Raw genomic sequence first — 15753 nt, 5'->3', positions numbered from 1 at the left:
CCAATCAGGGTGGTGTGCGACTTGGGGGGTGTGGGTGGGGTGCAGGGGCAGGTGTCAGTGTTCATATGTGCCTCCTGCCCTTGTTCCTCTAGGTAGTAGAGTTTGTGGTTATGGAAGGGTATGTCGAAGAAGCTTTGCCAAGTTGCTGCAATGCATCTTGTATATGGTACACACTGCTGCCACTTTGCATCGGTGGTGGAGGGAGTGAATGTTTAAGGTGGTGGATGGGGTGCAGATCAAATAGACTGTTCCGGATGGTGTTGAGCTTTTTGAGTGTTTTTGGAGCTGCACTCATCCAGGCAAGTGGGGAGTATGCTATCTCTCCTCATTTGTGCTTTGTTTTGGTAGACAGGCTTTGGGAAGTCACAAGGTGAGTAACTGGCTGCAGGATATCCAGTTTCTGACCTGCTCTTGTAGCCACATTATTTACATTAAGCTTCTGGTCAATGGTAACCCTTAGGATATTGATACTGGGGGATTCAGCGATGATAATGCCTTTGAAGGTAACAAAGGCTTGGATGAGATTTCAGCAGCATATCAGTTGAGGCAGGGACAGAGTCGGGCGGTTATGGAGATGGAAGTAGGTGGTCTTGGTGCTGGAGAGAGTATGGCGCTAGAAGTGCAGGTCAGGATCAACTAGGCCGTCAAGGTTATGAATGGTACAATGCAGCATCAAACCGTGGTCACGGAGGGCAGGTGAAGTTGGTGGTTAGTGAATGAAGTTTGTGGCAGGGACAAAAATATAACCATTTCGGTTTAAAAAATTTTATTTGGCCCAGCAATCTCAGTCCTTTTTGGGGGAGAGAGTTCTAGATTGCCACTACTCCTTGTGTGGGGAACACATGCTTCCTGATTTCACTCCTGTCTAATTTTAGGATTATGGTCCCTTTGTTCCAGATTTGTTTTTGACAAAAGCAAAATACTGTGGATGCTGGAAATCTGAAATAAAAACAGAAAATGCTTAAAGTACTCAACAGGTCAGGCTGCATTTTTGGAGAGAGAAACAAATGTTTCAGGTCAGTGACCTGTTGTCGCCTGTTGTGATGAAGGGCATGGTAGCTTAATTTGCAGGTGACACATAGATAGGTAGGAAAGTATGTTGTGAAAAGGATATATGGAGGTTGCAGACCGATATAGATAGGTTGAAAGAGTGGGCAAAAATCTAGCAGATGGAGTATAATGTGGGAAAATATGAAGTTGTTCACTTTTGCAGGAAGAATAAAAAAGCAGAGTATTACATAAATGGAGAACGACTGCAGAATTCCGAGGAGCAGAGGGATCTAGGTGTTCTGGTGCGTGAGTCACAAAAAGTTAGTATGCGGGTACAGCAAGTCATAAAGAAGGTCAATGGAATAATGGAATTAATACGAGAGGAATTGAAAATAAATGTAAGGATGTTATGTTTCAGCTATACAGGGCATTGGTGATCTGCGTATGGTTCACCTAACAAAGTAATTTTTTGGGATGAAATAGGAGCAGAACATTTTGAATAACTTCAGATTGCTTTTGCTATGCTCATACATTTTGAAAGACAGATTGTATGACTTTTTGATTGAATTACATCTGAATGGCCTACTCTGATTATCCCTGGCCTTTAACACCGTTCCAACTGATGATGTCACTTGGTCTTCATTCCTCTCATATAGTGCCACAGAACAGTGAATAAACTAAAAGTAACAACCCAGAATTTTCTAAGTGGCGTGCACTTAAATTACAGAATTTTGTCCTCCAATCTTCCCATTGTGAAATAACTCCACAATTTATTGAGAAAGTAATTTGAATATGCTGCAGCAAGCATAATGGTGAATCAAAGATTCAGAAGCAGTGCAGTCAACAACATACTCCATCTACATCAATTAAGCAGATCAATATTGGCGTGACCTGAGAACCTGAACTTGATCGTTTTGAGTTATGGACACAGCTGCTGTGTTCTGTTTTCAAGAACGTTCTTTGTTATAGATTTATTGAGTAGATGACATTAGTCATTTAAGCTACCTGAAAAGACTCATTAAACCAACAGGCGAAATTAGACCTCTTTTCACCCATTTCTCGAATGTGAAAAGGTGGCAAAAAGGTCCCACTTCCCAAGGGCACCTGAAATATGTTCTGGGCCATATTGGTTCAGGCAATATTCAGGCATCCCTCATACCTGCCTTAATTAAGGGTTGGACCCTTTTTATATGTTAATGAGGGGCCTAACAGATCATTTCAGGATCCCATCTGAAATTTGCCAGAAACTGAGCAGTGCTTGTGCCAGGCATGCTCAATTTCTCTGGTTCCTTCTGCAATCTATCCAGCTTCCCTTTAGAGATTTGCAAGTGGTCACCAACCGCAAGGTAAGCTTTTTTTCTTCAACATAATATGGAGCCTGGAGGGGCAGGAATGTTTTGGTTCCTCCCCTGTTTGCTTGTCAAGCAGCCTGAGGGTTGCTGCCAGCCCCACAACCGACCCAAATTGGTCCAGAGGAAACTGGCAACCTGACATGCCCAAAACTCCCTGGAATTATTCAGATGAGGTCCGAGGACCAGTCTCGAATGAACCATGGGACTCCAGCTTCTTATGAGCGCACCAACATTTTAGGCCCAAAAACGGGCCTAAGTGAATTTCTCCCCCATGCTCCTATCTGACAATATGTGGGGGCAATTCAATGCCCTGCACCATACTGACAATAGACATTAAACCAATTGCACACAATTACAAAGTGTTTTGCTGAGTTTTATATATATCAAGAAACAGCAGAGGTTTTATTTTACTTCCTTCAACTATTTTGAACTGATCAATTTAAATATTTCACTTGTGCCATTATTTATCAGTCTAAGTATCTGTGTTAAGGAATCTGGTGTAAAATCCAGGACTTTTGCTTTTGTCATTGACTCACCTGGGGGATACATTGGAGTTATGATGTATTTTGCACCATTTCGGTGAAGGTATTAATGAAGCCGCTCAAAAGTCTCAGCAAGTTATGGCGTGTTGTGAAGAATGGTGCAACTTACATAATTTCTTAGGGGCTTTTACTGTGTAAAACTACTCCCGTGCTGTCGACGTGCCATTCCAGTGGTGCAAGTTGGCAGAAAACTCTTGCTCACTGTTTGCCTCTAATCTTCTTTGTCAGTGGGATAATCTCTGCGGTGTAATTCCTCAGGCAATGCCTGGTTGCTTCAACTTTCAAAGTTAAAATAGTTATGTACTTATTATTTACCTTGCAGCGCAGGACTCCCAACATAAATATAACATACTGTTATACTTCTGTCCATCTCCCAACTGACTCAGCTGCTGATGCCAACCCAATTCTTATGAGTATAATGCTTAACTGACTTGCCTCCATCCCAATCCCACTATTTTAAATAAAAACAGAAAGATTTGTTCACAATATCATGCTCACACATGGCTGCGATTTATAGTGCGGACAGCCTTGGATACCCAATTTTGTGTGTCCTGTTATGAGCTGCTGTTGACTTCACTGGCTCCTTTCTGCACATTGAAAATATGGGGCCGACTTGCCGTGTTGGACGTAATTTTTGCTTTGCATTTGGTCACTTACTGCATGTCGGTCATATCAGCTGTTCTGTCCATACAGTCCATGTCAAAGTTTACAGAGCAGGGAGATGGATCTTGAACAGTGACATAAAAATTGATAATTCAAGCGCGCAAGGAGCAAAAATTATTTCCTCAGTGTATCATTGGTAACCAAACAGCATTGGCTTTAGAAGTTGTCCAATTTGAGTAATGCAATTCAAATGGAAACTTGTAATGTTGTCATAACTCAGTGATAGCATACCTGAATTGAAAGCTGGGTCTTTAAATTCCGAATTAGCCTCTTTTGGAGAATAGTGGCAGCTGGATAATAATTTAAAAAAAATGAGAGGGGAACATCTGGTGTACTGCTTTCCTGAAATCAAACAAAAAGACTGAGCTGCAAGTTATTCGCAGTTTTAAGGTTTGGCATGTACTAGTGGGGAAGAGAGCAGTTTGTTTGGGAGAAAAGTGTTTCTTTTAATGGCTGAAATAGTTAAAGTAGTAAGTAGCAAGATTCTACTTCCCTTCTCTGGCTTGTGCTGAGTTAACTATCTCACTGAAGTGCTGATAGAATTGCTACAACTAACTTTGCAGCCCTGGGCTGGGGAAAACAAAATCATATAGGTTAGCTATCCAGCGGCTAGGGCTGTAAAGTATGATTGGTGAGTATGGAATTGGGATTGCTGTGATGTTCCTCATGAGTTGAATAGACTGCTGAAATTCGCACCTAAAAGATCACTATTTGGGTGAGGCATTGGCGAATGATGTAAACCAGCCAATGCCCTGAGCTTAAGTCAATTGTGTGCTTGTACCATTTTGTGTATTGTGTTTCTCTCACTATAAGTTCTTCCAGCAATTTCACTGGTTACTATTTATCCGCAGGTCAGACACCCCACTTATTTACAAAGCTGTTCCAAGTTGGTTTGTGCGAGTGGAGCACATGGTGGATAAACTGCTGGCGAATAATGACCAATGCTACTGGTAATGTATTATCTAACTGAATAAAAAAGTGCAATGTTAAATTAAGGCTGATAGCCTATTTTTGATGTACTGGTTGGATTCTATAGCATAAATACTCCTTGTTTTTATTGGGGTTAATATGTCCGGAAAAAGAGCACAGTAATAAGTAATTCAGAAGTGCCCTCACTACTCGGAGCTGTGCATTTTAGGATCTTATTCAAAATAACTGTTGTTGTTTACCGTGCATATATTAGCTTTATGGCTAGACCCTGGAAAACATGAGTGGTTTGCAAATCTCGGGAGTTTCCTCTGAACAAAGGCACACATAGATGACAAAATCCACCACTGTCTTCAATGTGCCAGTTCTGCGTTCGGCTGACTAAGGAAGAGAATATTCAAGGACCAGGAGCTCAAACCTGGGACTGTGGTCATGGTGTACTGGGCAGCAGTGATCCCTGCACTTTTTACTTCAGAGACTTGGACAATCTATGGCAGGCTGCTTAAGGCACTGATGAAATACTACCAATGCTGTCTCCTCAAAATTCTAAACATTTGTTGGCAGGATCAGTGGTCTGTTGTCCGCATCCTCTCCCAAGCCAGTATTCCCAGCATCGAGGTGCTAATCACCTAAAACCAAGTTTGCTGGGCGGGCCACATCACTGGCATTCCTGACACCAGGCTCCCGAAGCAACTGCCCTACTCTGAGTTTTGCTGCAGCACAACACTTCCAGAAGGACAGAGTAAACGCTTTCAGCACATTCTCAAAGCATCCCTGAAGAAATCCATCGTACCCACCGACTCATGGAAGTCCCTGTCCCTCGATCGCTCAAAGTGGAGAAGGTGCATTTGGGAAGGTACTGCGCACCTTGTGAGATTTCGACACAGGAGCACGCAGAAACCAGGTCCAGGAAGCAGAAGGAGTGCACAGACCCCCCAAGTAGCTCGCCTATCCAACTCTTCAAACATCACCATCCCCACATGTGGTAGAGTCTGCGGTTCATGCATTGGACTTGTTAGCCATGTTAGAACGCACTGAACCGGAGTGGAAGCAAATCATCCTTGGTCCTGAGGGACTTCCTAAGAAGAAAAGAGCTTTACAGTTTTCATATTTAATTTTTATTTGCCAAACTTGATACCATTCTATCTGCAGCATTTCCAGAAAGGGTTCCCACAACTTTAACCTTAAAAGTATTCTGAATGGCATTTAAATTAGCTGTTGGAAATAATGATATATCAAAGCATTTAAGCATTAGTCACTAACTTTCATGTAAAATTCATTCAGTTTCAGTCTGAGGTGATTTTAAAACACACAAAGTTTCAATAAATTTTAATTCACTGACTTGCTGCAAGAGGTGAAACAGCAATTGTATTTCATTACTGATCATTTCCATTGTTGTAGCTCCCAAAGTGGACAGGTCATCTCTTTCTGCAACAGACGTTTGAAATGAGGCTTTTTAAATTCATTTTTGGAATACCAGTGTCACTGGAAAGGACAGCATTTATTGCCCATTCCAGGTTGCATTGAGAAGGTGGTGCTGAGCTGCCGCCTTGAACTGCTGCAGTGCTGCTGGGTGGGAAGTCCCAGGATTTTGATGACGAAGGAATGGTGATATATGCACAAATCGGGCTGGTGTTTGACTTGGAGGTGATGATGTTCCAATGCACCTTGCTACCTTTATTCTAGGTGGTGGGTTTGGGACCATCTTTAAGTCACAGTGGTGGTGCTATCGCTGATGTGGAATTTTTTGCCTCCTATTACAACTATCATTACTGCTTTCATCAATGGGGAGCCAATTTATAGGTACTTTTGTACTTTGAGCTTGTGCCCAGTGGAACTGGCCTAAGTCTGGCCATTTCATATTGGGCCTTTCAGCCTACAAAGGAAACTCATCTCCTGAGTCTGAACCAAAGTCAATCTTGAGTTTCCAAAAGGAAAAGACAGTATTCTATTCCGCTATGCCGTATCTTCTTCCACTCAAGTAGTGTTTGTATTTATGTGAAAAACTGAAGTACAGAGTGGAAGAAATCTACCTTTCATCATAGACAAATTCAACTTTGAAAAAGATGCCCAGGCTGTATGGAACAAGCACCAACTAGTTACTACACTCAACAGGAGTGGCGCAGTGGCTAGCACTGCAGCCTCACAGCTCCAGCGACCCGGGTTCAATTCTGGGTACTGCCTGTGTGGAGTTTGCAAGTTCTCCCTGTGTCTGAGTGGGTTTCCTGCCACATGCCAAAGACTTGCAGGTTGATAGGTAAATTGGCCATTATAAATTGCCCCTAGTATAGGTAGGTGGTAGGGAAATATAGGGACAGGTGGGGATGTGGTAGGAATATGCGATTAGTGTAGGATTAGTATAAATGGGTGGCTGATGGTCGGCACAGACTCGGTGGTCTGAAGGGCCTGTTTCAGTGCTGTATCTCTTAAAAAAAAAATTTAAAAAGTGTGAAACAAAGCTATATATAACTTTTTTTCAGGTCAACAATCTTCCCAGTAGCCACTTGACTTCTGTTCCTTCAGTGCAAATTAATTACAAGATATAGTCAGGAATAACATTTTGGAATGTGGGCACTGATCTCTACGTACATTGTTCATTGAAAATTCAGACCAGCAATGATAGGTCACAGAATGAAGCTAGGTGAAATAGTACAGAACTGGAAACTAAGGCAGAAACTGTGACAGCTTGCTCATTTCCAGAGGGTTTTTTCCCTACTTGATTCTGTATTTGTCCACCTCTATGCTTATAGTCGTTCTACACTGTTGTCCTCTGTCAGTTTTACCTATACTTCCTAGCTCTATTTTGAATTAACCGACCAATTTACCTCAACAACAACACAATAACTTGCAGTTACCTATTGCTGTAATTTACTCCAGCCATACAACCCTCAGATATCTGTACTCCTCCAATTCTGGCTTGTTGAGCATCCCCGATTTTAATCGCTCCACCATTGGCAGCCATGCCTTCAGCTGCCTGGGCCCTAAGCTCTGGAATTCCCTCCTTAAGCGTCTCTGCCTCACTACCCCTCTCTCATCCTTTAAGACACTCCTTAAAACCTACCTCTTTTATCAAGTTTTTTTGTTGCCTCTCCTGCTTCTTATGTGGCTCAGTGTTTGATAATGTTCCTGTGAAGCACCTTGGGATGTTTTACTACATTTAAGGTGCTGAAATAAACTGGTGCGCTGATAGAAATTGGAGCAAGAAAAAGAAAGACTTGCATTTATATAGCACTTTTCACAATTTCTTGAAATGCTTTACCGCTAATGAGGTACTTTTGAAGTGCAGTCACTGTTGTAATACAAATTACAGCTGAGAATTATAGGTAAACAGACAGAAGACAAGAATGTGGAGTGAGTATAAGCATAGAGATGGGCAAGTACAGAGTCAGGAAGGGGAAAATACCTCCGGAAATCAGTCAAGGGTCAGAGTTGCTGTCTTAGTTTTCATTGTGAAGCTTGATCTCAATTTTAGATAGTCTTTTTTAAAATAAAACTAGTAACAGTCTGAAACCTTGACCTCCATTAGATCAGACCCACCAAACAAAAACTGAATCAGTGTGTTGTAATTTGGAAGACATTAATCTGTTGCAGTATTATTTAATTAAATTATTTAAAGCAGAGATTGACAGATTTCTAAATACAAATGACATAAGGGGATATGAGGATAGTGTGGGGAAAAAGGCATTGAAGTGGATGATCAGCCATGATCATATTGAATGGTGGGGCAGGCACGATTGGCTGAATAGCCAACAGTCTTCTTAAACCCTTCTACCCCTGCCTCTCCACACTCATTTCCAACAGTGTAAGAGGGGCCTTGGACTTCTGTACCAATTAGGTCAAAATTATATGCCTCTGCTTTTCCATCACCACCTTTTGTCCTTGCGCACCAAACCAACACACTCCCCACCACCACAACGTCGAACCACATTGTTGCAATTTGTTTCTGGATCTGATGTTCAGTAATCAGGTTTGTTTCAAGTTATATTAATTTAACATGTAAAATCTCTTGCTGCCCTGCATAGCAAGTGTTTGTTTGCATGGTGAACTTCCTTTGCCATACCCAGATGAATTCATAGTATAGTCTGTACTCAAAAGAAGTGAAGTCCTATATCTTGAATTATGTTGTATATTTTTTGGGATATTTGACACAACATTGAAAGCAAGGAATTATTAAAACATTTTTTTGCTTATTTAAAAATGGTTTATTTTAAAATGGATGCACATGGGTCTCTGCTCAAAAAGAAAATGCACATTTTGTGCATGATCCAAGTCTGTATTAGTTCTTTGCAATTTTTTGGTGAGCGATTCTTGAATGAAACCACAAATTAATTTTAGGAGATCATTTTTTGGCAGAACTATTACATTTTGAAGTTGCAAAATGGCTTCTGTTTCTTGATTTCCAATAAAATTTATTTTCAAATTCTTGAAGGAATACTCGAGGAAAATGGTCTTTATCCTTGATGCATGTCTTAAAATGCATCCCTTTTCAACGACTAAACTTAACTGGAAAAAATTGGTAATTGATGGCCTTGCAAATAGATGCACTGGTTTTGATTCATAGACATGATGGCCCTGATATTTGTGGAGAGGGAGTGGAGGGGGCTGTTTTGCATCCGGGAAATCTAGAAGATTGGGTTTCCCTTGGGTACTGCTAAAGCTAAGGGCAGGATATGATTTGACAATTTTTGTCACTTTTTTTTTAAAAAGGCTATTAAAATTGTAATCAAGCTTCACAATGGAAAATAAGGCAGCAATTGTGACCCCCTGACTGATTTCCAGAGATAATTTCCTCCCTGCCTGATTCTGTACTGCCCATCTCTTTGCTTATAGCCAATCCACATTGTTGACCTCTGTCTGTTTAACCTATAATTCTCAGCTCTAATTTGCATCGGTATACCAATTTACCTCAACAAGAACTGACATTAATATAGCCCCTCAATTGTGGGAGTGGTTTGCAGGTAAACTTGGGGTGTTGGGAAGCATTGAGCACTCCTGCTCCTTTTAACCATAAGCAGTGCCAGAAAGTCATTTAGTTGCTGAATCAGCAGTCCATGCCTCTCTTTAGCTGCCACGTCTCCCTTTTAGCTGCTGGATTTCCCATGGCCTCTGTTGACCAGAGTTAAACCTAGAAATGAGGGGAAAAATGAGACAGACAGCCTCAGTAAAATATTTAAATGAGCCTACCTGCCTCCAGAGAGATGATTGGTCATCCACTCCCTGTCCCGCCTCTGTTAAAACTGGAAGTAGGCGGGTTTCACGCGGGTGGGTTTGCGTTTGAGATTTGTAACATGTTAACATCCCACCCGAGCCAAATCCACCTGTTTTTGGGCTTTAAAATTCACCTGATATCTGAGTAGCTGGCTTTGACTTCCAGTACCCTCGCTTGCTAAATAATGTTTTGTGTCTCATCCGTGTATTAATGGAAATTATGAATCATCAGGCACCTTGCAGCTTTTCAGCCTTCTTGACACTACCACTAAAAATGGTTACGCTACGCTTTGCTTTGTCATAATGAACTGCTGCAAATAAGACAGTAAATTGACAGAAGAACAAAGTAGTATGTGTTTTAAAGCTAGTTTGAAGGGATGCCCCAGGGTAAGATCCTGTTACCGACTTATCCTGGCTTATTTGCTTGTGCGTATGTGTGTGGCTAGAGATGTTCCCTGTCCTGTATCTTTTTTTAAACTTAATTTGTATTGTTTGAATTGAACTTTATGTAGTTATTGACTTGATCAGACACCCATTTGTGCAGCACTCTGTATTTTCTTGCAGAAACTTTTCTTTGAAAAATACTGGGTATAAAGGTTAAACAAATTCTGTATGCAAAGTGGATTAGGGGTTCCATTTTCCAACAACCCATGTCTGTACTGATTGCAAGTAACCACTAGAATAGTTGGGTTACAGTCTTACTGAGATGAGGATTTCTTGTGATGGTCAAAATGTCTTTCTCCTTCTATTCCATCCCTCTTCTGTGCTGAAACGTTGCTGGTACCAAACATCTTAATGTGACATGAGAAGCATATTGTACTTTAATTTTGAAATTGGTGTAATGTACCTGCATCTCCACAGAATGATTTCTAGTTATCCTCTTTATTATTAAATTACATTTTTACTTCGCATACTTCTATCCTAAGTAGTCCCACTTTCCTTTTTGTTCCTGGGTCATGTTGAGTAATTGAAGGATTGAAGCTGCAGGTTGTGGGTGGAGCATAAAAGCAATTTTCTTATATAACCCACTTTGAAAATGGCAACTCTGGTATCCAAAGTCCTATTCGTTTTTAGAAAAAAAATGTACTTTTAGTTATTTGATGGTGGAAATAAAATAGCAGTAATATTGCTGCCAATAATGTCAATTAAAGCGGCTCTTAAGGACCTGAAGCAACTTTGATTTTGATTCAAGGAGTTTTATATCTTACTTTCATACTTTATTTGAAGTAAATGAAATGTATTTCATTACTATTTGCGCATAATACAATAGTACTCAAATAGCAGATTTTCAAACTTCAGTGTTTTGTTTTATGATTAGATCAAGGGTTGTAAAATACAGTTCTGTGCATTAGCACCACAAATATTCGGCACTTTTTTTTTTAAAGTGAAGGGAACTTAAAAGAAGTCAAAAACCAAATACTGCGAATGCTAGAACTCTGAAATAAAAGCAGAAAATGCTGTAAATACCTGCAATGTTATCTCTGTTTCTCTCTCCATGGATGGTGCCTTAAAAGAAGGCATTTTGGATATCAAACTCATTTTAATTTAGAGTAATACATTAGTTTTCTCCAGTGGTTTGAGTAATTACAGTGTAAACAACATATATGATAGTGACATGATGTGTAGAAACATTGGGCTGAATTTTTAAAAAGCGTTGACGTAGAGGGGGCGGCCGCTCTGTCCTTGTCAACAGCATCCGGTGCCGCCGCACAGGCACTGGAGTCATTTTTAAAGGGCTTCAAGCCCTTCAGTTACATTTAAAGTTTTAAAGTGACAGGTTTTGCAATAAATTGAAATAAAATTTTACTCACACTTCCAGTCCCCTCTCCCACAGCCCCCCCAATGAAGAATCCATTGATCATTTGTCCTCTCCCCTCAAAAAAGTAAATGTTCGATCATGACCTTTTCCCCCCCCCCCCCCAACTTTCTTTCCTTTAACCTTCAACCCCTTCCCACCATCCCCTTAACCAATCACATTCGTTGTTGTTGCTCCCCCCCCCCCCCACCCCCACCCGAAGGCATGGGAGTTCTGGCTGCCAGCTGGAATAAGGGTGTGGGACAGCTGTGGGGACAGAGTAAGTGTAATATGCACCATTATAATTTATGTAAATATTTAAATTAAGGTTCTGCTGCCAAGCAGCAGGGGTAGGGGCTGCCCCGACGCCTCGCCGCCATCAGTAAAATGGGATGGGGCCTTCCTGGCATCGAGGCCCATGTTGGGCCTCTCCTGGAAGTATTTTCCGTGCACCCCCTGCCACGACCCCCGATATCAGGGGAGGCTGGTAAAATTCAGCCCATTGTATTTAGGTTCTATTTTACATGTCAAGTAGTTTTCCAGTAGATTTGAGATATCAATTTTGGATTTTTTTGCTAGCTATGCTACTGAGATTCTGGCGATAGACCCTTACCACGTCCATATTGAGTGTGCAGCTTTTGCTCTGTTCATTTCTAACCTTGTCTGATGTTTAGCTACTACCTTTTTTCTGGACAAGTTTTTGTTTTGGTTGGAAATATCTTGGGGCAGAATAATGTGTCCCTGAGAAGTTTAAAGAAGATTAACATGAATGAATTCTGCTTTGCAAAATGTGCATCTTGTTGACAGAATGGCACTATCAGTAACCTCTTATGTACATTTTCTTTTGGTTGAGTGAAAACAGTGAGGCTGGATGGTGAAACTGGAGTGGAAACTTGCTAGAACAATTATATTGGCCTTATTATTAAAACTTGTCCATAGTTCAGCATTAATACCATCAAGTCTTCGTAATTCATTGAAATAAAGCCAAACCACCAGATAGGTATAATTTCACTGTCTTGTGCATGAGTTTGATTGGCAGTACAATTAATCCACATGACCTTAGGGCACAGAGTTGGTTTGCAAGTACTTCGTGCAAGTTAGCAGTTTGAATTTACATTAGATTTTTATAACGATGTTATGTGAATTTATACCACAAGATGGAACCATTTAATGCTTTTTGTTCTCAGCTTTATGTAGAAGTCAAAACTGGTATTTTGAAAGAGCCTTAATTTTAATGGTCCGTTGTTAATGGCTAGTGCAGACCTCTGGTTATGTCTCAACTTCTTTCTTTGGCCTCCTTATCTCGAGAGACAATGGATACGCGCCTGGAGGTGGTCAGTGGTTTGTGAAGCAGCGCCTCAACTAGGATTGTGTTATTGGAACCTGACTTACGTATAGACCAATGCAAGAAGCGTTTCACATAAGCTGCAAATACTGGAAATATTTGGTAGAAACATAAAATGCTGTGAATATGTAGCAGGAAGGTCAGCTTCAGAAAATGAAAAAAATTACTATTTTTGGTGTAGACTCCTCCAGAACTGGAAGCTGGAAGATGACGTTCCTTTTTGTAGAACAAAGATGGGGTGGAGGGGACGGGGTTGGGCGGGGGGGATATCTTGGTTCCTATCACAAAGAGGCAGTTAATGAATTTACTTGAAATTTATTTCAGTTGTTGGCTTAAGTGAGTAGGTACTGTTTGATGGCATTTTGGACAACTCCTTCCATCGCTTTGCTGATAATTGTTCAAAAAAGGATGTAAAGATAAGCCCAGCAACTGCAGGCCAATCACTTCAAGTCCGGTGGTGGGGAAATTTCTAAAAACAATAATTCGGGACAAAGTTAATATTTACTTGAACAAATGCGGGTTAATTAAGGAAAGCCAGCACAGATTTGAGGGAAAATAGTGTTTAATTTGCTGGAGTTTTTTGAAGAGGTAACAGAGAGGATTGATGAAGATACTGCTGTTGATGTGGTGTACATGGACTTTCAAAAGGCATTTGATACAGTACCGTACAACAGACTTGTGAGCAAAGTTATAGCTCGTGGAATAAATGGGACCATAATAACATGGATACGAAATTGGCTGAGCGATAGGAAACCGAGAATAGTGGTTAATGGATGTTTTTGGACTGGAGGAAGGTTTGTAGGATATTTACTTGGGGATCAGTGTCGGGACCCTTGCTCTTCCTAATATCTATGAATGACCCAGACCTTGGTCTACTGGGCACAATTTCAAAATTTGTGGATGATATGACACTTGGAAGCATTATGAGGACGATAGTGTGGACTTTCAAAAGGACGTAGACAAGTTGGTGGAATGAGAGGACAAGTGGCAAATGAAGTTCAATGTGAAGAAGTATTAACTGATTCATAATTTGGTAGGAAGAACATTGTGATACAATGTAAAATAAAGGGTACAACTCTAAAGGGGGTGCAGGAGCAGAGGAACCTGGGTGTATATATGCAGAAGTCATTGAAGGTGGCAGGATAGGTTGAGAGAGTGGTTAATAAAGCATACAGTATCCTGGGCTTTATTACTAGGGGCATAGAGTGCAAGGGCAAGGAGGTTATGGTAAACTTGTGTAAAACATTGGTTCGGCCTCAACTGGAGTATTGCGTCCAGTTCTGTGCGCCGCATTTATGGAAACATGTGAAGGCATTAGAGAGAGCGCAGAAAAGATATACGAGAATGTTTCCAGAGATGAGGAACATCATTTATGAAGATAGATTGGAGAAGTTGGGACAGTTTTCCTTGGAGGAGAGAAGGTTGAGAGGAGATTTGATAGAGGCATTCAAAATCATGAGGGGTCTGGACAGAGTAGATACAGAGAACCTCCCATTGGTGAAAGGATCAAGAATGAGAGGGCACAGGTTTAAGCTATTTGGTAAACCAAGTAATGGCAACAAGAGGAAAAACTTTTTCACACAGCGAGTGTTTAGGATCTGGAATGCATTGCCAGAGAGTATGATGCAGGCTGGTTCAATTGAGGCATTCAAAAGGGAATTAGATAGTTATCTGAAAAGGAAGAAAGTGCAGGGTTTTGAGGAGAAGGTGGGGGAAATAGTACTAAGTGAATTGCCCACTCAGAGAGCTGGTGCAGACATGATGGGCCGAATGGTCTCTTGTGCTGTAACCGTTCTGTGTTTCTGAATTCTGTGGTTCTAATTGGGAGTAGGCTGATATGTTGGTAATTGTCCAAGTTAGATTTGTCCTGCATTTTGTGAAGTTAATGTCAGTAAAAACCCTTGTCCTCTCATCAGTTTTATTTTAGGGAAGTAATAATAATAAATGTTTTTAAAATCAAATAATATATCTTAAAAGAGTGATGTTTCTTGTCTTTAACTTGGGATTTGAGAGGAGCATAATCGCAGTGGAGTGCTCGGTAAGGCAGCTGGTTGACATTTGAGGATAGTGAAAGGTTGAGACTGAATAGGGAAATATTAAAAACAAAAGACACTTCAGATAATTGATTTGCTGCCTACGTTTTACCGAACAGCCACAAGGACTCATCAAAACATGGCATTTCAATGGTACCTTGAAAAGAATGCTAACTGAGAACATTTGCAGAGTTCAGCCATACATTTATGATTGCATCATGTCTCTTGTCAAGAGTTCCTGGTTTGTGCTGTCAGCCTAACAAGGATGCACCCCTTGTCTGCCAAGGAAACAGTCAATTTTCCATGGTGGGCCTGGTAATCAGATCTGTAAACCAGCTGTACTGTTCTATGTTCTATACCGTTGATAATTGACTTGTTAGTCTGGTTCTGCAAGGAACCTAGAAACGTAGGTATGTCATGAGTAGATGAGATTCATGCTATAACATCCTGAGGTAAAATGATGCTGGTGAACAAGCAGCAGATCACTTACCAGTAGTCTGGTGGTAAATTGCTTGTTTTTGTTTTCTTGTTAAACTCCAGCAGTATCCCTGTACACATTTGGGGGTGGGGGGGTCCCTCAATCTTGGCTGCTGTTGTTGCCAATCAACTCCTGAGCTCTCTAGACTTGGGTAAGTGGAATGAGTCAGTAACAAGGCACAAATATGTATCCATTGCAGGCAAAGATTCTTACCTCTGTAGATTTTGTAGTATACTGGTTTGGGAGCCTCTTAATCATGGTGATGGGATTCCGACCATTTTATACATATGGCTGACCAAAACATACCTTCTGTGTTAGAACAGGCATTGAGCTTTGAAAAATGAGTAGATATGATGGGCTATTCTAAAACTGATACCTGATCATGATATGCATAAGGTGAGTCTTGTTGCAGTGCTTTGC

At 40.9% G+C, this 15753-nt stretch overlaps 1 protein-coding gene across 1 annotated transcript in view; it reads left to right on the top strand.

Moving 5' to 3' along the window:
• iars1 (isoleucyl-tRNA synthetase 1) overlaps window positions 1-15753 on the top strand; it is a 216003-nt gene that overhangs the window by 65814 nt on the left and 134436 nt on the right. Inside the window, exon 13 of the mRNA XM_068051875.1 lies at window positions 4399-4497. Within this exon, the coding sequence (XP_067907976.1) occupies window positions 4399-4497 (99 nt within the window). The remainder of the gene's footprint in view (window positions 1-4398; window positions 4498-15753) is intronic.

Source organism: Heterodontus francisci, chromosome 19, assembly GCF_036365525.1.
Source record: "Heterodontus francisci isolate sHetFra1 chromosome 19, sHetFra1.hap1, whole genome shotgun sequence".
NCBI classification, from domain to species: domain Eukaryota; kingdom Metazoa; phylum Chordata; class Chondrichthyes; order Heterodontiformes; family Heterodontidae; genus Heterodontus; species Heterodontus francisci.
The sequence above is the reverse complement of the archived record's forward strand: the minus strand, read 5'-3'. Positions and strand labels throughout refer to the sequence as shown.